This window comes from Sorex fumeus, unplaced genomic scaffold (assembly GCF_029834395.1).
Source record: "Sorex fumeus unplaced genomic scaffold, SorFum_2.1 ptg000048l, whole genome shotgun sequence".
In the NCBI taxonomy this organism is placed as follows: Eukaryota; Metazoa; Chordata; class Mammalia; order Eulipotyphla; family Soricidae; genus Sorex; species Sorex fumeus.
The window spans coordinates 13,004,400-13,017,543 of NW_026606105.1; the positions used below are offsets into that span (position 1 = coordinate 13,004,400).

The 13,144-nt window shown below is 42.1% G+C and overlaps 1 protein-coding gene across 1 annotated transcript in view; it reads right to left on the bottom strand.

Moving 5' to 3' along the window:
* The window catches only part of LRGUK (leucine rich repeats and guanylate kinase domain containing), a 102,496-nt gene that overhangs the window by 21,314 nt on the left and 68,038 nt on the right, over positions 1–13,144 (bottom strand). Inside the window, exons 11-12 of the mRNA XM_056123976.1 lie at positions 10,599–10,718; positions 4,447–4,543 (exon numbers count right to left, since the gene is read on the bottom strand). Coding sequence (XP_055979951.1) covers positions 4,447–4,543; positions 10,599–10,718 — 217 coding nt within the window. The remainder of the gene's footprint in view (positions 1–4,446; positions 4,544–10,598; positions 10,719–13,144) is intronic.

Here is a 13,144-nt window from a genome sequence, read left to right on the forward strand (position 1 = left end):
TGGTGTTCCTTTCTCTATCTGAGCTGCCTTTCCCCCCAGCATGTACTGCCAGCTTCCAAACCGTGGAGCAGACCTCCTGGTACTTATCCCAACTATTCTTGGATGTTCGACTCCCATTCTGTTACTTTATATTCCTCAGATGAGTGCTGTCTTCTATGTCTGTCCCTCTCTTTCTGGCTCATTTCACTTAGCATGATGTTTTCCATGTAGAACCACGTGTATGTAAATTTCATGACTCCATCTTTTCTAACAGCTGTGTTATTCTGGAGATCTTGAGGGGATGGTGAGCTGCCAGGGGTTGGGGGACCCAGATATTCAAGGGGCCAGGGTGTCTCTTGAGGGTAGAGTGTGTCTCTGGAGGATGTGGCTGCTGTGGTAATGAAGAAAGCTCAGACTCTTTTGAACTTATGATTTTAACCATTGGGCTGGAGCAATAGCACAGTGGGTTGGGCGTTTGCATTGCACGCAGCTAACATGGCTGACCTGAGTTTGATTCCTCCGCCCCTCTTGGAGAGCCTGGCAAGCTACCAAGAATATCTCTCGGCAAAGCCTGGCAAGCTCCCTGTGACATATTCGATATGCCAAACACAGTAACAACAAAGTCTCACGATGGAGACGCTACTGGGCCCGCTCAAGCAAATCGATGAACAGCGGGAGGACAGTGACAATGACAGTGATTTTAACCATAATCAAAGTTATGTTTTCTAGTTAAAAACCCAACAGTAAATATCCTTAATACTTTATTTCCTCAACTTCATTCCTCCTTTGCTCTCTAGAGTAAATAATGAGAACTCTTTTCTATTTGTATATATATGTACATACAAATAGGTGGATGAATAGAGAGATGCATAGATCCATTGAGAGGTAGGTAAGTATACATATACATGGATACAGAGATACACAGATAGATGGAGAGTGAGTCTCTGAATCTTCTAGCATCTACTCACCATAAACTATCTACAATAATCACAGTGTTTTCAAAATGTTTAGTCAAATCACTTTTCAGATAGATGTTTCAAGTCTCTTTACTTGTATCAACAAACAAGTCCCAAATATTTTCTGTGTGGGTACAGGGAGAAAGTTTGTACTATAATTGTGCATAAAAAATAGTCCTCATTAAAATGCTTTAATTTTCAAATATGAAATGAATGTAGAGGAGAGATAGTACAGGGGCAATGGTACTGGTCTTGCATGAGGCTGACCTCACTTCAGTCCCCGGTACTACACTTGATTCACTGAATAATTCCCAGAAGTGATTCCTGAGCTCAGAACCAGGAGTGAGCCTGGAGAACTGCTGGGTATAAACTCTGAGTACTGCTTGGTATGCCCCTAAAAAAGAAAATTAAAAATATAATAAAATATGAAATGAAATGCTCCCCAGATTTCTCTACTTTTCCTGCCTGTGAGCCTCTCACTGTTTAGTGAAACATCCAGATCTGTGGTCATGTTTCTACAGAGAGGAAGAGTGTCCACAGGTGACAGTGTATATACTGGTCCAGAGATTGTGTGTCTCTGGGTACCTGGGGGGTGTTTACTGTGAATTGGAAGGAAGAAAATGGGAGGATAAAAGCTCTAGGATATATATCAGAGTGGGCAGGGGTGACTGCCCAAATTAAGTATATCAGGGTGGGGTGTACTAGGCTCTCTGTCAAGCAGGGACAGTGTAATTTGAGGGAGTGTGTGGTGGACAACAGGATGTCCAGGTGGGTGTTCTGTGGGCAGGATGCTGTGTACAGCAGACAGAGTGTGGAGGTGTAAATTGTAAGGCTGACATGCAATGTGAGTTCCTAAAAGCTCTTCATAAAACAGGCCCAGCTCATGGCGAAGGAGTGGAGATCAGAAGCAAAATTCAAAAAGAAGCATGACATTCTATTGAAATGATATATATTAATGTTAGCAGTAAAAATCAGCACTTCCCAGACACATGAAGGCTTCTGTAGAGAGTAAAATTTTATGACTAAATATAGCATATAAGTACAGTGATTTCCTAGACTGGAAATTGAACCAGACAGGCTGGCTTGCTGACAGATCCGAGAAGGTATGGAACATTAGGGGGCCATCTGGGGTACTAAGAACAGTTGCATTTAACCCAGGGAGAAATGCCTCAGACTCTGGCAAGGAAACTTAACATAAATTTCGAGAACTAGTTGATTTTCAATGCAAAGATTCCTTTAGAGAAATCTTCTTACTAATCTCAAGATAACGCTTCAAATCTCTAGGACGGTTTTTTAAAATATAGAACTCCAGAGTACTTTTGGTGCATTGCGTTGCCAAAATAACATCCCCAGGAGTAGAAACTATGCGGAGTTTTTTTTTTTTTTTAATTTTCTGTTAACATGATGAGAGGAGAAACATCCCAAGGGCCAAAGAACTTTTTCACTAGGATTTCTCTGTAGATGCAAGAGAAGTAATGATCCAGGAGTAATTTTGGTCATTCAAAGCTTAACCCATTAAAAACTGAAGAGCCTGTCAATTCCACATGCTTTGAGAGAGAAACCATGATCAGGGCTGGAGACATAGTAGAGCGGGTGGGGTGCTTGCCATGCCTGTGTCAGACCCAAGTTTGATCCATGGTACTCCATATGGTGCCTGAGCCCCATCAGGAGTGATCCCTGAGTGCAGAGCCTGAGCACTGCCAGGTGTGACCCCCCCAAACAGAAATCAAACAAAAGGGCCTGAGAGATAGTACTTTATGAGAGGTGCTTGCCTTGCAAGTGGCTAACCCGGGTTTAATCCCCAGCACTCTATATGGTTCCCCAAGCCTGCCAAGAGTGATTCCTGAGTACAGAATGAGGGGTGAGGAACAAACTCATCCCTAGGCTGACCCTTTGGTAGGTTTTCTTTTGGGGAGGGCAAGGGGGAATTGGTATAGGATTAATTTTATGATGAAAATATTTGACCATATAAACAAAAGGAAAGTCTATGGAGAAGAGAAAATTCATGACTGACAGAATGATAGCGATGTGGATGGGAAACATTCTGACTAAACTAAAGTGATGGGTGGATGCTCATGGACCTTCGTCTATGCCTTGGACAGATGCAAAGCACTCAGGTTGGGAGCACTCCTTTGGTCATGAAAGACCAAACAGATCTTAACAAATTGAAGTCGGATACCAGGGTGCTGTAAAACACTATCAGGATTTCCTGGGAAAATGGGGAAGGAGCAAGATTGCCCACAGGACCTCAAAATAGCCTGGTGTAAGGCAGTTGTTCTCACATCAGAAAGACACAAACCTCCAAGAAAATATGACTCTTCTCCCAAGAAAGATCCATGGCAATTGCCTTTGTTAGGGATAGGTCAGGGGGCCTCTTAAATAGTTGAGTGAGTCAGGACTAAAGGTTAATGCTGAGGAAGCTTAATGCTGTATTATACGCAGGACAAGCCAATGCAATGGGACATAGCATGAAGAAGTGGTTCCTAGGGTTCATCCTCAGACAGTGCCCCTTATAGCAAATAGGAGGAACTCTGGGAAGAGCACACTATCCCCTAGGAATGTTCAATGAACACTGTAATGCACTGAATCTGACCCACAAGAAACTATGGTACATCTACACAATGGAATACTACACAGCTCTTAGGAAAAAATGAGATCATGAAATCTGCCTCTAAATGGATAGACTTGGAGAGTATCATGCTGAGTAACATGAGTCAGAAGGAAAAGGACAGATATAGAATGACTGCATTTATTTGTGGGATATTTAAAGAAAAGCAGTATGAAACTAATATCCAAGACCAGGGAAAATTGGCCAGGAGGACTGGTCAGTGGTTGGTTATTGGTGTGGGAGATAGAGGGTAGTTAAGATGGAGGAGGAGCCCTTATGACAATATTAGTGGGAAATGATCATTCTGGACAAGAACTGTGTTGAAATCAGGTAACGGGACATACAAAATAACCTTTTAGCATCTCTATCACAAATAATAATGCCTAAAATGAGAGAGACAAAGAGAAAGAGAGAGAGAGAGAAGAGACGTGCCCACAACAGAGGCAGGCTGGAATGTGGGGTGGCTTGAAGGGGTGAGAGGGAAACCGGGGACACTGGTGCTGGGAAATTACACTCGTGAAGGGATGGGTGTTGGAACATTGTATGACTGAAACACAATCATGAACAATTTTGTAATGATCATAGCGATTTAAGAAAAATAATAATAATTTTTTAAATAAACTCCATCCTGAATGAAATCTGATTAATAACAGCAACACTCAATACACACCAATCACAAGATCTTATTGTAATCCCTTTTTTTATCTTCTCACTCAGTTTTCTTGGAAGGTAACAGTATTGTCTACAAGGCCATAAAATAAAGCACCATGTGAACTAGTGATACACCAAGAGTTTTGTCACCGTTCCCAAATATTTCTCCCACAGAACATGCATTTCTTGTGCAACAAAAATAAGTGATACTTATTCAGAGACCATTTAGAGACTTATTTAGAGACTTCTTACCATGTTCCGCATTTCGTCAAAAACTTCTTGAGAGATAAAATGATAATCAACTCGATCGCCTTCTCCAAAGTAAGGTGGTCTTGTGGTATGGCACGCCCTGAATACAAAACCATAGGAAACCTAGTCTGTTTTTGTTCATGTGAAATTCAGAGTGGAAAGGGACTCAGTACAAAGCATATTTAGGAAGTTGCAATTGATCCATGGGTCTTACGTCATAAAGTAGCACCACTGTTACCCCCATAGGAAGTGTTGGACTATATACCAGCCACTTCCTGTACCCCACAAGGAGGAAACACACTTTGACTTCTCACCTCATGTTACTTCCTTTCTGAACCACCTCCTCTTTCACCACATCAGAAGGCCTGGGAAAGCTTAGCCTATTAACTACCCAGCTATTGCCCACCCAAGTGTTTTCATGTTCCCTCTCATCTCTGGTCATTTTCGCCTGCTCTGTTCTTTCACTCATTGCTCTATCTGTCAAGTCCACTCATATTACAGGGCACTGTTTAGGGGTCTACCTCCCCATGCCACCTCCCAATTCTTGACTCCCTTATTATAGATATTTAACATATTAATATTTAATTATATAATATTTATTATATTATACATATTAACATTTAATTATATATAATAATATATATAAAGGGCTGGAGTGATAGCACAGCAGGTAGGGCATTTGCCTTGCATGTAGGTTTGATTTCTCCACCCCTCTTGGAGAGCCTGGCAAGCTACCGAGAGTATCTTGCCTATACGGCAAAGCCTGGCAAGCTCCCTGTGACTAATCAATATGCCAAAAACAGTAACAACAAGTCTCTCAATTTATTGCTGGTTCCTGCTCGAGCAAATAGATGAACAATGGGAGGACAGTGCTACAGTGCTATATATCTATATATATTTACTTTATATAGATATATAAAATCTCCCTTACAATGACTCCCTTATAATGTCACGTAGTCCTTCCTTATACTCCCATGGCATAGCCTTCAGGCCTGTACCACTTGCATCCCAGATTTTAGTTCAGGGCCTGTGGTCCTGGAAGGCAGAGATGAGCCCACTTTCACTGGGTTCTGGGCTTCCCACCACTGTGTCTGGCCTTCCTGGGAGCCTGTGATCTCAGTGCTGAATGGCACTGTCTGAACATCATCCCTGTCTGAATTAGCTGCCTCATTCCTTCCGACCGCAACTCCAACTGCTCTTACCAGCCACTCAATCTCCCTTGATCTCTGTGTCTCACTCCAGTGGTCTCCACTAGGCTTCCTGATTCAGGAGGGGAAGACTTGCTTTCATCCGTCTTATTTGCCACTGCCTTCCCATTGCCTGGCCCCAAGTCAAGGCCCACTAAATGCCTGGAACAAATTACCTCTCTGAAGTGGACCACAGCTGGGATGGACTCCATTTTATAGAAAGACTCTAAAAATCTGTCCGAGGCCACGTACAGAGTAGGTAGTTGTCTGGGTCAGAACTGGACTCTGAGGGGGAGGTGCTGAGCTTGTCTAAAACTCCTGATTATATACCATCTGGCCTTCCTAACATATGCCCTGGGGAAGCAGACTGCTTTTCATGTCATTCTATGGCTTTATACTTGATGTTCATGTATTATACCATTTTTTCCTCACCAAGGAAACTCTGAGGTAGGTGCTACTATATGTATTCCACAGATGTTGAAACAGAAACATAACAACTGAATCAGGTGATTAAGTGACAGAGGCAGGATGAACTCACGTCCAATTCCATTTTGCCTCATTCTCTAAGGGAAAAGTCACCACCTCAGAAAATCTTTCCACAACAAAGTTTGGGCTCGGGAATATGGCTTTGTGGTACAGCACATGTCTGGCATGGGTTCGATGATCAGACATCATTATATTGTTCCCCTTCCATTATAATCAAGGAGCAACCAAAAGCTAGTAAAAAAAAAAAAAATTGAAAGTGGCATCTTACAGCAAACTCCAGGCCTCAAGGGATAGGGGATGGGCGGGTCCTTCTCATCCCCCTCCCCCAACTCCGCCCCACGGGACTCTGGAGGTCATGCCCACAAACTGCCTCTGGCAGCTACTTAAGCTCCTTGGAGGCCATGATCCAGAGACATACAAAAGAATCTCCAAACTGAGCAGCTTGCTGCAGAGATTTCTCCAGACCCTAATTATCTGAAATTTTGGAGCTCCAGGAGCATGTGGCCACCCTCGCTGCTGTGCGACATCTTATGCTATTCATAACAAGCAATACAAAAAATAGTATGTGGGAGATTGTCTGCCATAGAGGCAGAGGGAGGGGTGGGATGGGGGGGATACTGAGGTTCTTGGTGGTGGAAGATGTGCACTGGTGGAAAGTTGGGTGGTCGATCATTGTATGACTGAAACTCAAACAGGAAAGCGACTGTATCTCACAGTGATTTAAAAAATGGTAGCACTGTAGCACTGTAGCACTGTCCTCCCTTTGTTCATCGATTTGCTCGAGTGGGCCCAGTAACATGTCCATTGTGAGATTTCTTGTTACTGTGTTTGGCATATGGAATATGTCATGGGTAGCTTGTCAGGCTTTGCCATGCAGGCGAGATACTCTCGGTAGCTTGCCGAAAAAATGATAATAAAATAAAATTAACATTATGAATAAAAAAAGTAATGTGGAGTTCATGCCCAATTCAATCAGCTTAATCAAAATGGTTGAATAAACAGCAATACCCCTACATTGAAAGAAATAAAGAAAGAAAGAAGGAAAGAAAGAAAGAAAGAAAGAAAGAAAGAAAGAAAGAAAGAAAGAAAGGAAAGTGGTGTCTTAATACTACACGTGAGTGCCCGAGAACGGATGACTGGTTAAAGAAACTTTGGTACATTTACACAATGGAGTACTATGTAGCTGTTAGAAAAGACGAAGTCATGAAATTTACATACAAGTGGTACTACATGGAAAGTATCATGTTAAGCAAAATGACTCAGAAAGAAAGGGATAGACATAGAAAGATTGCATTCATCTGGGGAACATAAAGTAACAAAATAGGAACCTAACACCCAAGAATGGCAGAGATTAGTACCAGGAATTTTACTCAATGACCTAGAGGCCAACCACACATGTTAGGGGAAAAGGGAGCTCAGAAAGAGAAGGGAACACCAAATAAAGGGTGTTGGGAGGATCCTCCCAGGATGGGAGAAGCATGCCGAAAGTAGACTATCGACCAAACATGATTGCCACTCAATGCCTCTTTTGCAAACCACAGCACCCAAAAGGAGAAAGAGGGAAATGCCCTGCCACAGAGGCAGGGTGGGATGGGGGCTGGAGGGTGGGAGGGATACTGGGATCCGTGGTGGTGGGAAATGGGCACTGGTGGAGGGATGGGTGTTTGATCATTGTATAATTGAAACCCAAGCACAAAAATGTGTAAGTATGCAACTGTACCTCATGATGCCTCACTATTAAAATAATAATAATAATAATAATAATAATAATAAAGAAAAAAATAAAATCAACAGCAAAAAAAAAAAAACCTACATGTGCATTGACAGCGCAGAAGGCAATACATTTGAAGAGGAGAGCACCTTGTTCATTGTTTGGATACACTGGCATTTCTCTTAAGTCTGTGGCAAAGCCCTGAGGCCCTCTGCTTGCCAGGGTTCTGACAGTGAGGAAAGATGCATCAGAGATTTGGTGTCTCTAAGTCTTTGCCCTGATTGCATTTCTCAGTGAAGAAACTGAGCAGCAGGCTTCCACCCACCCTCCAACCCTCAGGTTTTTTAAAAAGAAGACAAAGTTTATAAAAAAAAAAAAAAAGCAATCAGAAGCTTCAAGGCAGGAGAATAAAGAGTTGTGCAGAAGGCAGATGACAGGACCTACTTTCACTGCAGAACTTTCTAGGAAGAAGGCCCTTGAGTGACCTGCGATGTTCTGAATCTGTCATCTAATTTTCACAGAGAGAAATGCTCACTCTGTGACTTACCACCCAAATTTAAGCATCTTACAGAGAAAAATATGAGGTGTTATTAAATTGGCTTAGCAAAAAAAAAGAAAAGATGCCCCTTTTTATTTATCTTTATTTTGTTGAATACAGATATTCTTAGACAAAAAGTTTTATCAAGGCTCATTGTTTCTTGAGAATAAAGGCAATATACTTCAGAAATATATTCTACAAATATGCATAAAAATATACATTTTTCATAAACATGATGCTGTTTCTTTGTGCACAAATGAAGTTTTGTTCTGTCTCAAACTCTCCCTCTACATTCTCTCTTCTACTCTCTTTATCTGTCACTTAAATCTCAATTTCACGCACACTTGTAGTATATGATGATGCACCTTTTTAGACAAATAAATACACTTTGAGCTCTTACCTCCAATATTCTTCCTGTCCAAAGATAATTTCAGAATTTTAATTTGTTTCCATGGATTTATTAGTTATTGATTAATAGTAAAATCACGGCAAATTCATGAAGTCCTGACTTGTAACAAGAACCAGACTGCATCGCTGACGAGACGAAAGAACTCAACTAGAGATTAAGCTCAGGTCTAGCACTGGTACTCAAGGTGTAAAAGTGAATTCAGGCATTCTAAAGGCCAGTTTGTAAGCCAGCCTTGAACAAGGATCCTGAAGAACCCAGTCTATGAAGCAAGCAAAGGAGATACTCAAAAAGGAAAAAGAAACTACAAGGCCAGGTCAAATATTGGAATGTTTGCATCTTCAGGGAAATGTAAGGTAAAGGTAAAGGTAAAGGCCCTCCCGTTGATCGTCGATTTGCTCGAGCGGGCCCAGTAACGTCTCCATTGGAGACTTTGTTGTTACTGTGTCTGGCATATCGAATACTCTCGGTAGCTTGCCGGGCTCTCCGAGAGGGGCGGAGGAATCGAACTCGGGTCGGCCATGTTGGCCGCTTGTAAGGCTGACGCCCTACCCGCTGTGCTATCGCTCCAGCCCAGGGAAATGTAAGAAGGAAAAATAATAGGTGCATGAGAATGTAGATACTTTTTCAGTGTGTTTCAGATAAGCAAGCTGATTGAAGATCTCCATTCTGGCCCAGACTACCTCCAGAGTTTATCATCTTCTTGTTTCCACAACAATTTAGGCAGAGGCTTGGCTGTGAGAGCATCTTCATTCAGGCAGAATAGAGCTCACATTCTTTAGTAAGCAAATACTTTCATGGGGCATCCTCAAAGCTTAAATGGCTGAGTGTATACCCTGCATACAGGAGCCCTAGGTTTGATCTCCAGCAGCCCATCATTCCCCAGCACTGCTGGGAGTAACCCCCAAGCAACAAGTTGAGAGTAGGTCCTGAGATGTGGCCCCATAACTAAAACAAACAAATCAAAAGTCTGTAACTCCAGCTGTAGGGTTTGGGGGAGGTTCTAGGTTTTCAGATGCTTTTCCTTTATTTTAACTGGATCAGAGGGGAACCACCTGGCTAAAATTTTGTCCCCCAAAATTGGAAGCATAATGAATGACAACCTGAGAAACAGGAAGAATGCTAGGTGCCATTTCTCCTTTCCATCCTCTGAACATACACCTAGGAATGGAGGGCAGGTGTGGAGTAAAGGCAAGCTTGCTTAGGCTGAGTTCTCTGGAACAACCAGGGAGCTGGCAACAGCACAGGACCCATACAACATCAACATGTATCATGTGACACTAGGAAGGGGGTCAGGGGCTCAGCAACTGGGCAAGTTCACATTCAAGCACCACTACACACAACTGAAAATTTACACAACCGTGTACTTAGTTAAAAAAAAATCCACATTTCCTGTTACTACTATTGTTGCAATGACCAGGGCCATGCTCATTGGCTAGTAGTGCACACACATTTGGTTTCATGCTCTCTGGGATTGCAAATTAGTTCTTCATGGTGCTCATACACTTAGTATAGCACCGGGGATCATACATGGCGTATGTGTGTGGTGGTGGGGGGGGGATCAGGCTCATAGCCTTCTCCTGCACTCTGCTGGCACTGAGCCACTTCCCTAGATCCCTGACATGTGTATTTTCAAACTCTGAACCATGATTTTCACTGGCATGGTATTTGGTGATACATTAGAGAATAAGAAGGAAAGAACCTTGTGTGTATCACGGTGCACAGATGGATGCTAATGTACCGTGTACATTTTCTACCTGACATAAAGTCAACAGAGTTAGCAACCTCCAGGATCTGACAGGCTTACCAGCCAATCAAACAACTTACCCATATCGGAAGTAAGTGTTATACTGTCTGCAGAGGCGGTGGGCGAGTTCTCGCTTCCCACAAGCTTCTGGGCCAGCTAAAATCAGCATGGGGTAAGGGGCATCCAGGCTGGGCAGTGTGCTGCAATACAGAACAGAGTCAGTGCCCACGATGTCTTTGTCACCATCACACTACACACATGAGCCTGGTGCTATACAAATGCTGGCCCAACAGATGGCAAGAGGGCATGATCATACCACGGAGAGCTGATGGCACAGTAGGAAAGCTCCTGTTTGCATGAAGCTGACCCGCATTTGATCTCAGGCACATTATTTGGGTCCCCTCAACGCAAGGCCAGGACTGATTCCTGAGCATAGAGCCAGGAATAAGCTTTGAGCACTGCTGGGTATGCCTCCTCCCTCCCCACAAAAATAACCCACTTCCTGAAAAATTCAGGCAGAGATAGAAAGGTAAAATCCAATATCTGTACTTTACTTTAAACACACAAAATTATGATAAGATCTGTAGGTGCTTGACTAGTAAGAGTGATTCCCCAAGAACTAAAGAATAAAAAAGAAATTCTTCCCCCTGTATAGTTAAAACATTCACAGCCATATCTACTGAATAAGAACATAAGCAAAGAAAACTGAAAGGCAGTAATTAGAAATTTACCTGAGCAAGTACTATGGCCATATGTTAGCCTAGAAATTTTTCATGTATTTCCTCATTAAATTAGCACAGGAAACCAGTAGGGGAGTTTCTAAAACTATCCCCAATTAGCACATGAAGAAACAAGTACAGAGAGGTTAATTGACTTGTTCAAAGTAACACAAAATAAGTCAGAAGTGGTATACAAATTCAGGCATGGCTTCCAAGTCTGAAAGAATGAATTTATTCAGGAAATCTTGCAACATGCTGAGCTGATATGTTTAGATTCTACTCATGACACAAAGTAGAGAAATAAAAGAGATAAAATATTTTCTAAGAATTTTTGAAAACATGGCTAAGCTATAGTTTCTGTGGAGATGGGGGCAGTGTTGCGTGCTTTTTCGGTCTCTCTCAACACCCACCTAAAAACAGAACAACTTGAAAGCAGAGTCTATGGATAACATGAGTTAACAAAACCAAGAAACGCAGATCTCTGAAATCAACCCCAAAACTTTTAGTGTTGGAATCTGTAAGAGAAAGAAGGATGAAGCAATGGGGTAGCATCTTCTATTCTCCAAAACAAGGAAACCCCAAACATCCTATAGAACTTCCCTGGAAAGCAGGCAGGATGGAACTCTATATGTGTAAAAACAATTCATGCACAGCAGCTGCGATGATCATGCCAAATCCTGGAATCAACCCAGATGTGCTTCTGGAGTAAGCTACCTGGGGTACGGTCACACCCAGGATTGGTACCACCAACAAAAAGGCATAAAACTGTTCATATATATGCATCCAACATTTTGAATGAGTCTCCAAGAAATGGTAAATAGGGTTAACACACACACACAAACACACAGAAAGAGAGAGAATAGAAAAATCCAACCCTCCCCCCCTCCCACAAACACATTATCTACCATATGACTCCATTTATATGACCTTCTTGAAATGATGCACTGCAGAAATGGGTCAGAGATGATTGCTATTAGAGGTTAGGGAAGATAAGAAGGAAGGAGGTGGCTGTGGTTACAAACAAAAAAGCAGCAGCACAGGAAAATGCTTGTGATAAAATTCTTCTGTGTTGACTGTAGTGACTCTCAGAAGAATCAATGTACCACACACATGTATTAGAATAGCACTGAGGTCAATGAATACACCAGCATATGCACAACATGAAGTCCAATAAGGCAGGTGGAATGTGTCCCTGTCAATTGCCTGGTTTTGCCATTCTACCATTGCCATGTAAGATTATTATCTTACCATGTAAGATTATTATCACTAAGGAAGACAGGGTGAAAAAATATACGGAAATTATCTTTAAAATGCATGCATGCTGAAAGTAGACTATAGACCAAACATGATTGTCACCCATTGCCTCTTTTGCAAACCACAACACCCAATAAGAGAGAGGGAACAAAAGGGAATGCTCTGCCACAGAGACAAGGTGGGATGGGGGGATGGGGGGTGGGAGGGATACTGGGATCCCTGGTGGTGGGAAATGGGCACCGGTGGAGGGATGGGTATTTGATCATTGTATAATTGGAACCCAAGCACAAAAATGTGTAAGTCTGCAACTGTACTTCATGATGTTTCACTATTAAAAATTTAAAAAATTTATTAAAAATAAAATAAAATGCATGCCAGTAGAAAAATATCTCAAACGTTTTTAAATGATTATGGAGAAAAAGAACAGCTGACAAATATTGAAGGCAAAGAAGATGGTCTTTGTGAAGAAAACAATCTTTCCTAAGGAAAAGAAAAACTATTAAAGGTTGACATTTGAAAAACTTTCTTGGAGAGAAGGTCATACTTGGCTGTTCAGGGCTTACTCCTGGAAGTGCCCAGTGGTTTAAATGCAGTGTTGGGGATCAAACCAGGGTCAGTTGCATGCCAGGCAAGCACCTTAACTCCTAAACAAG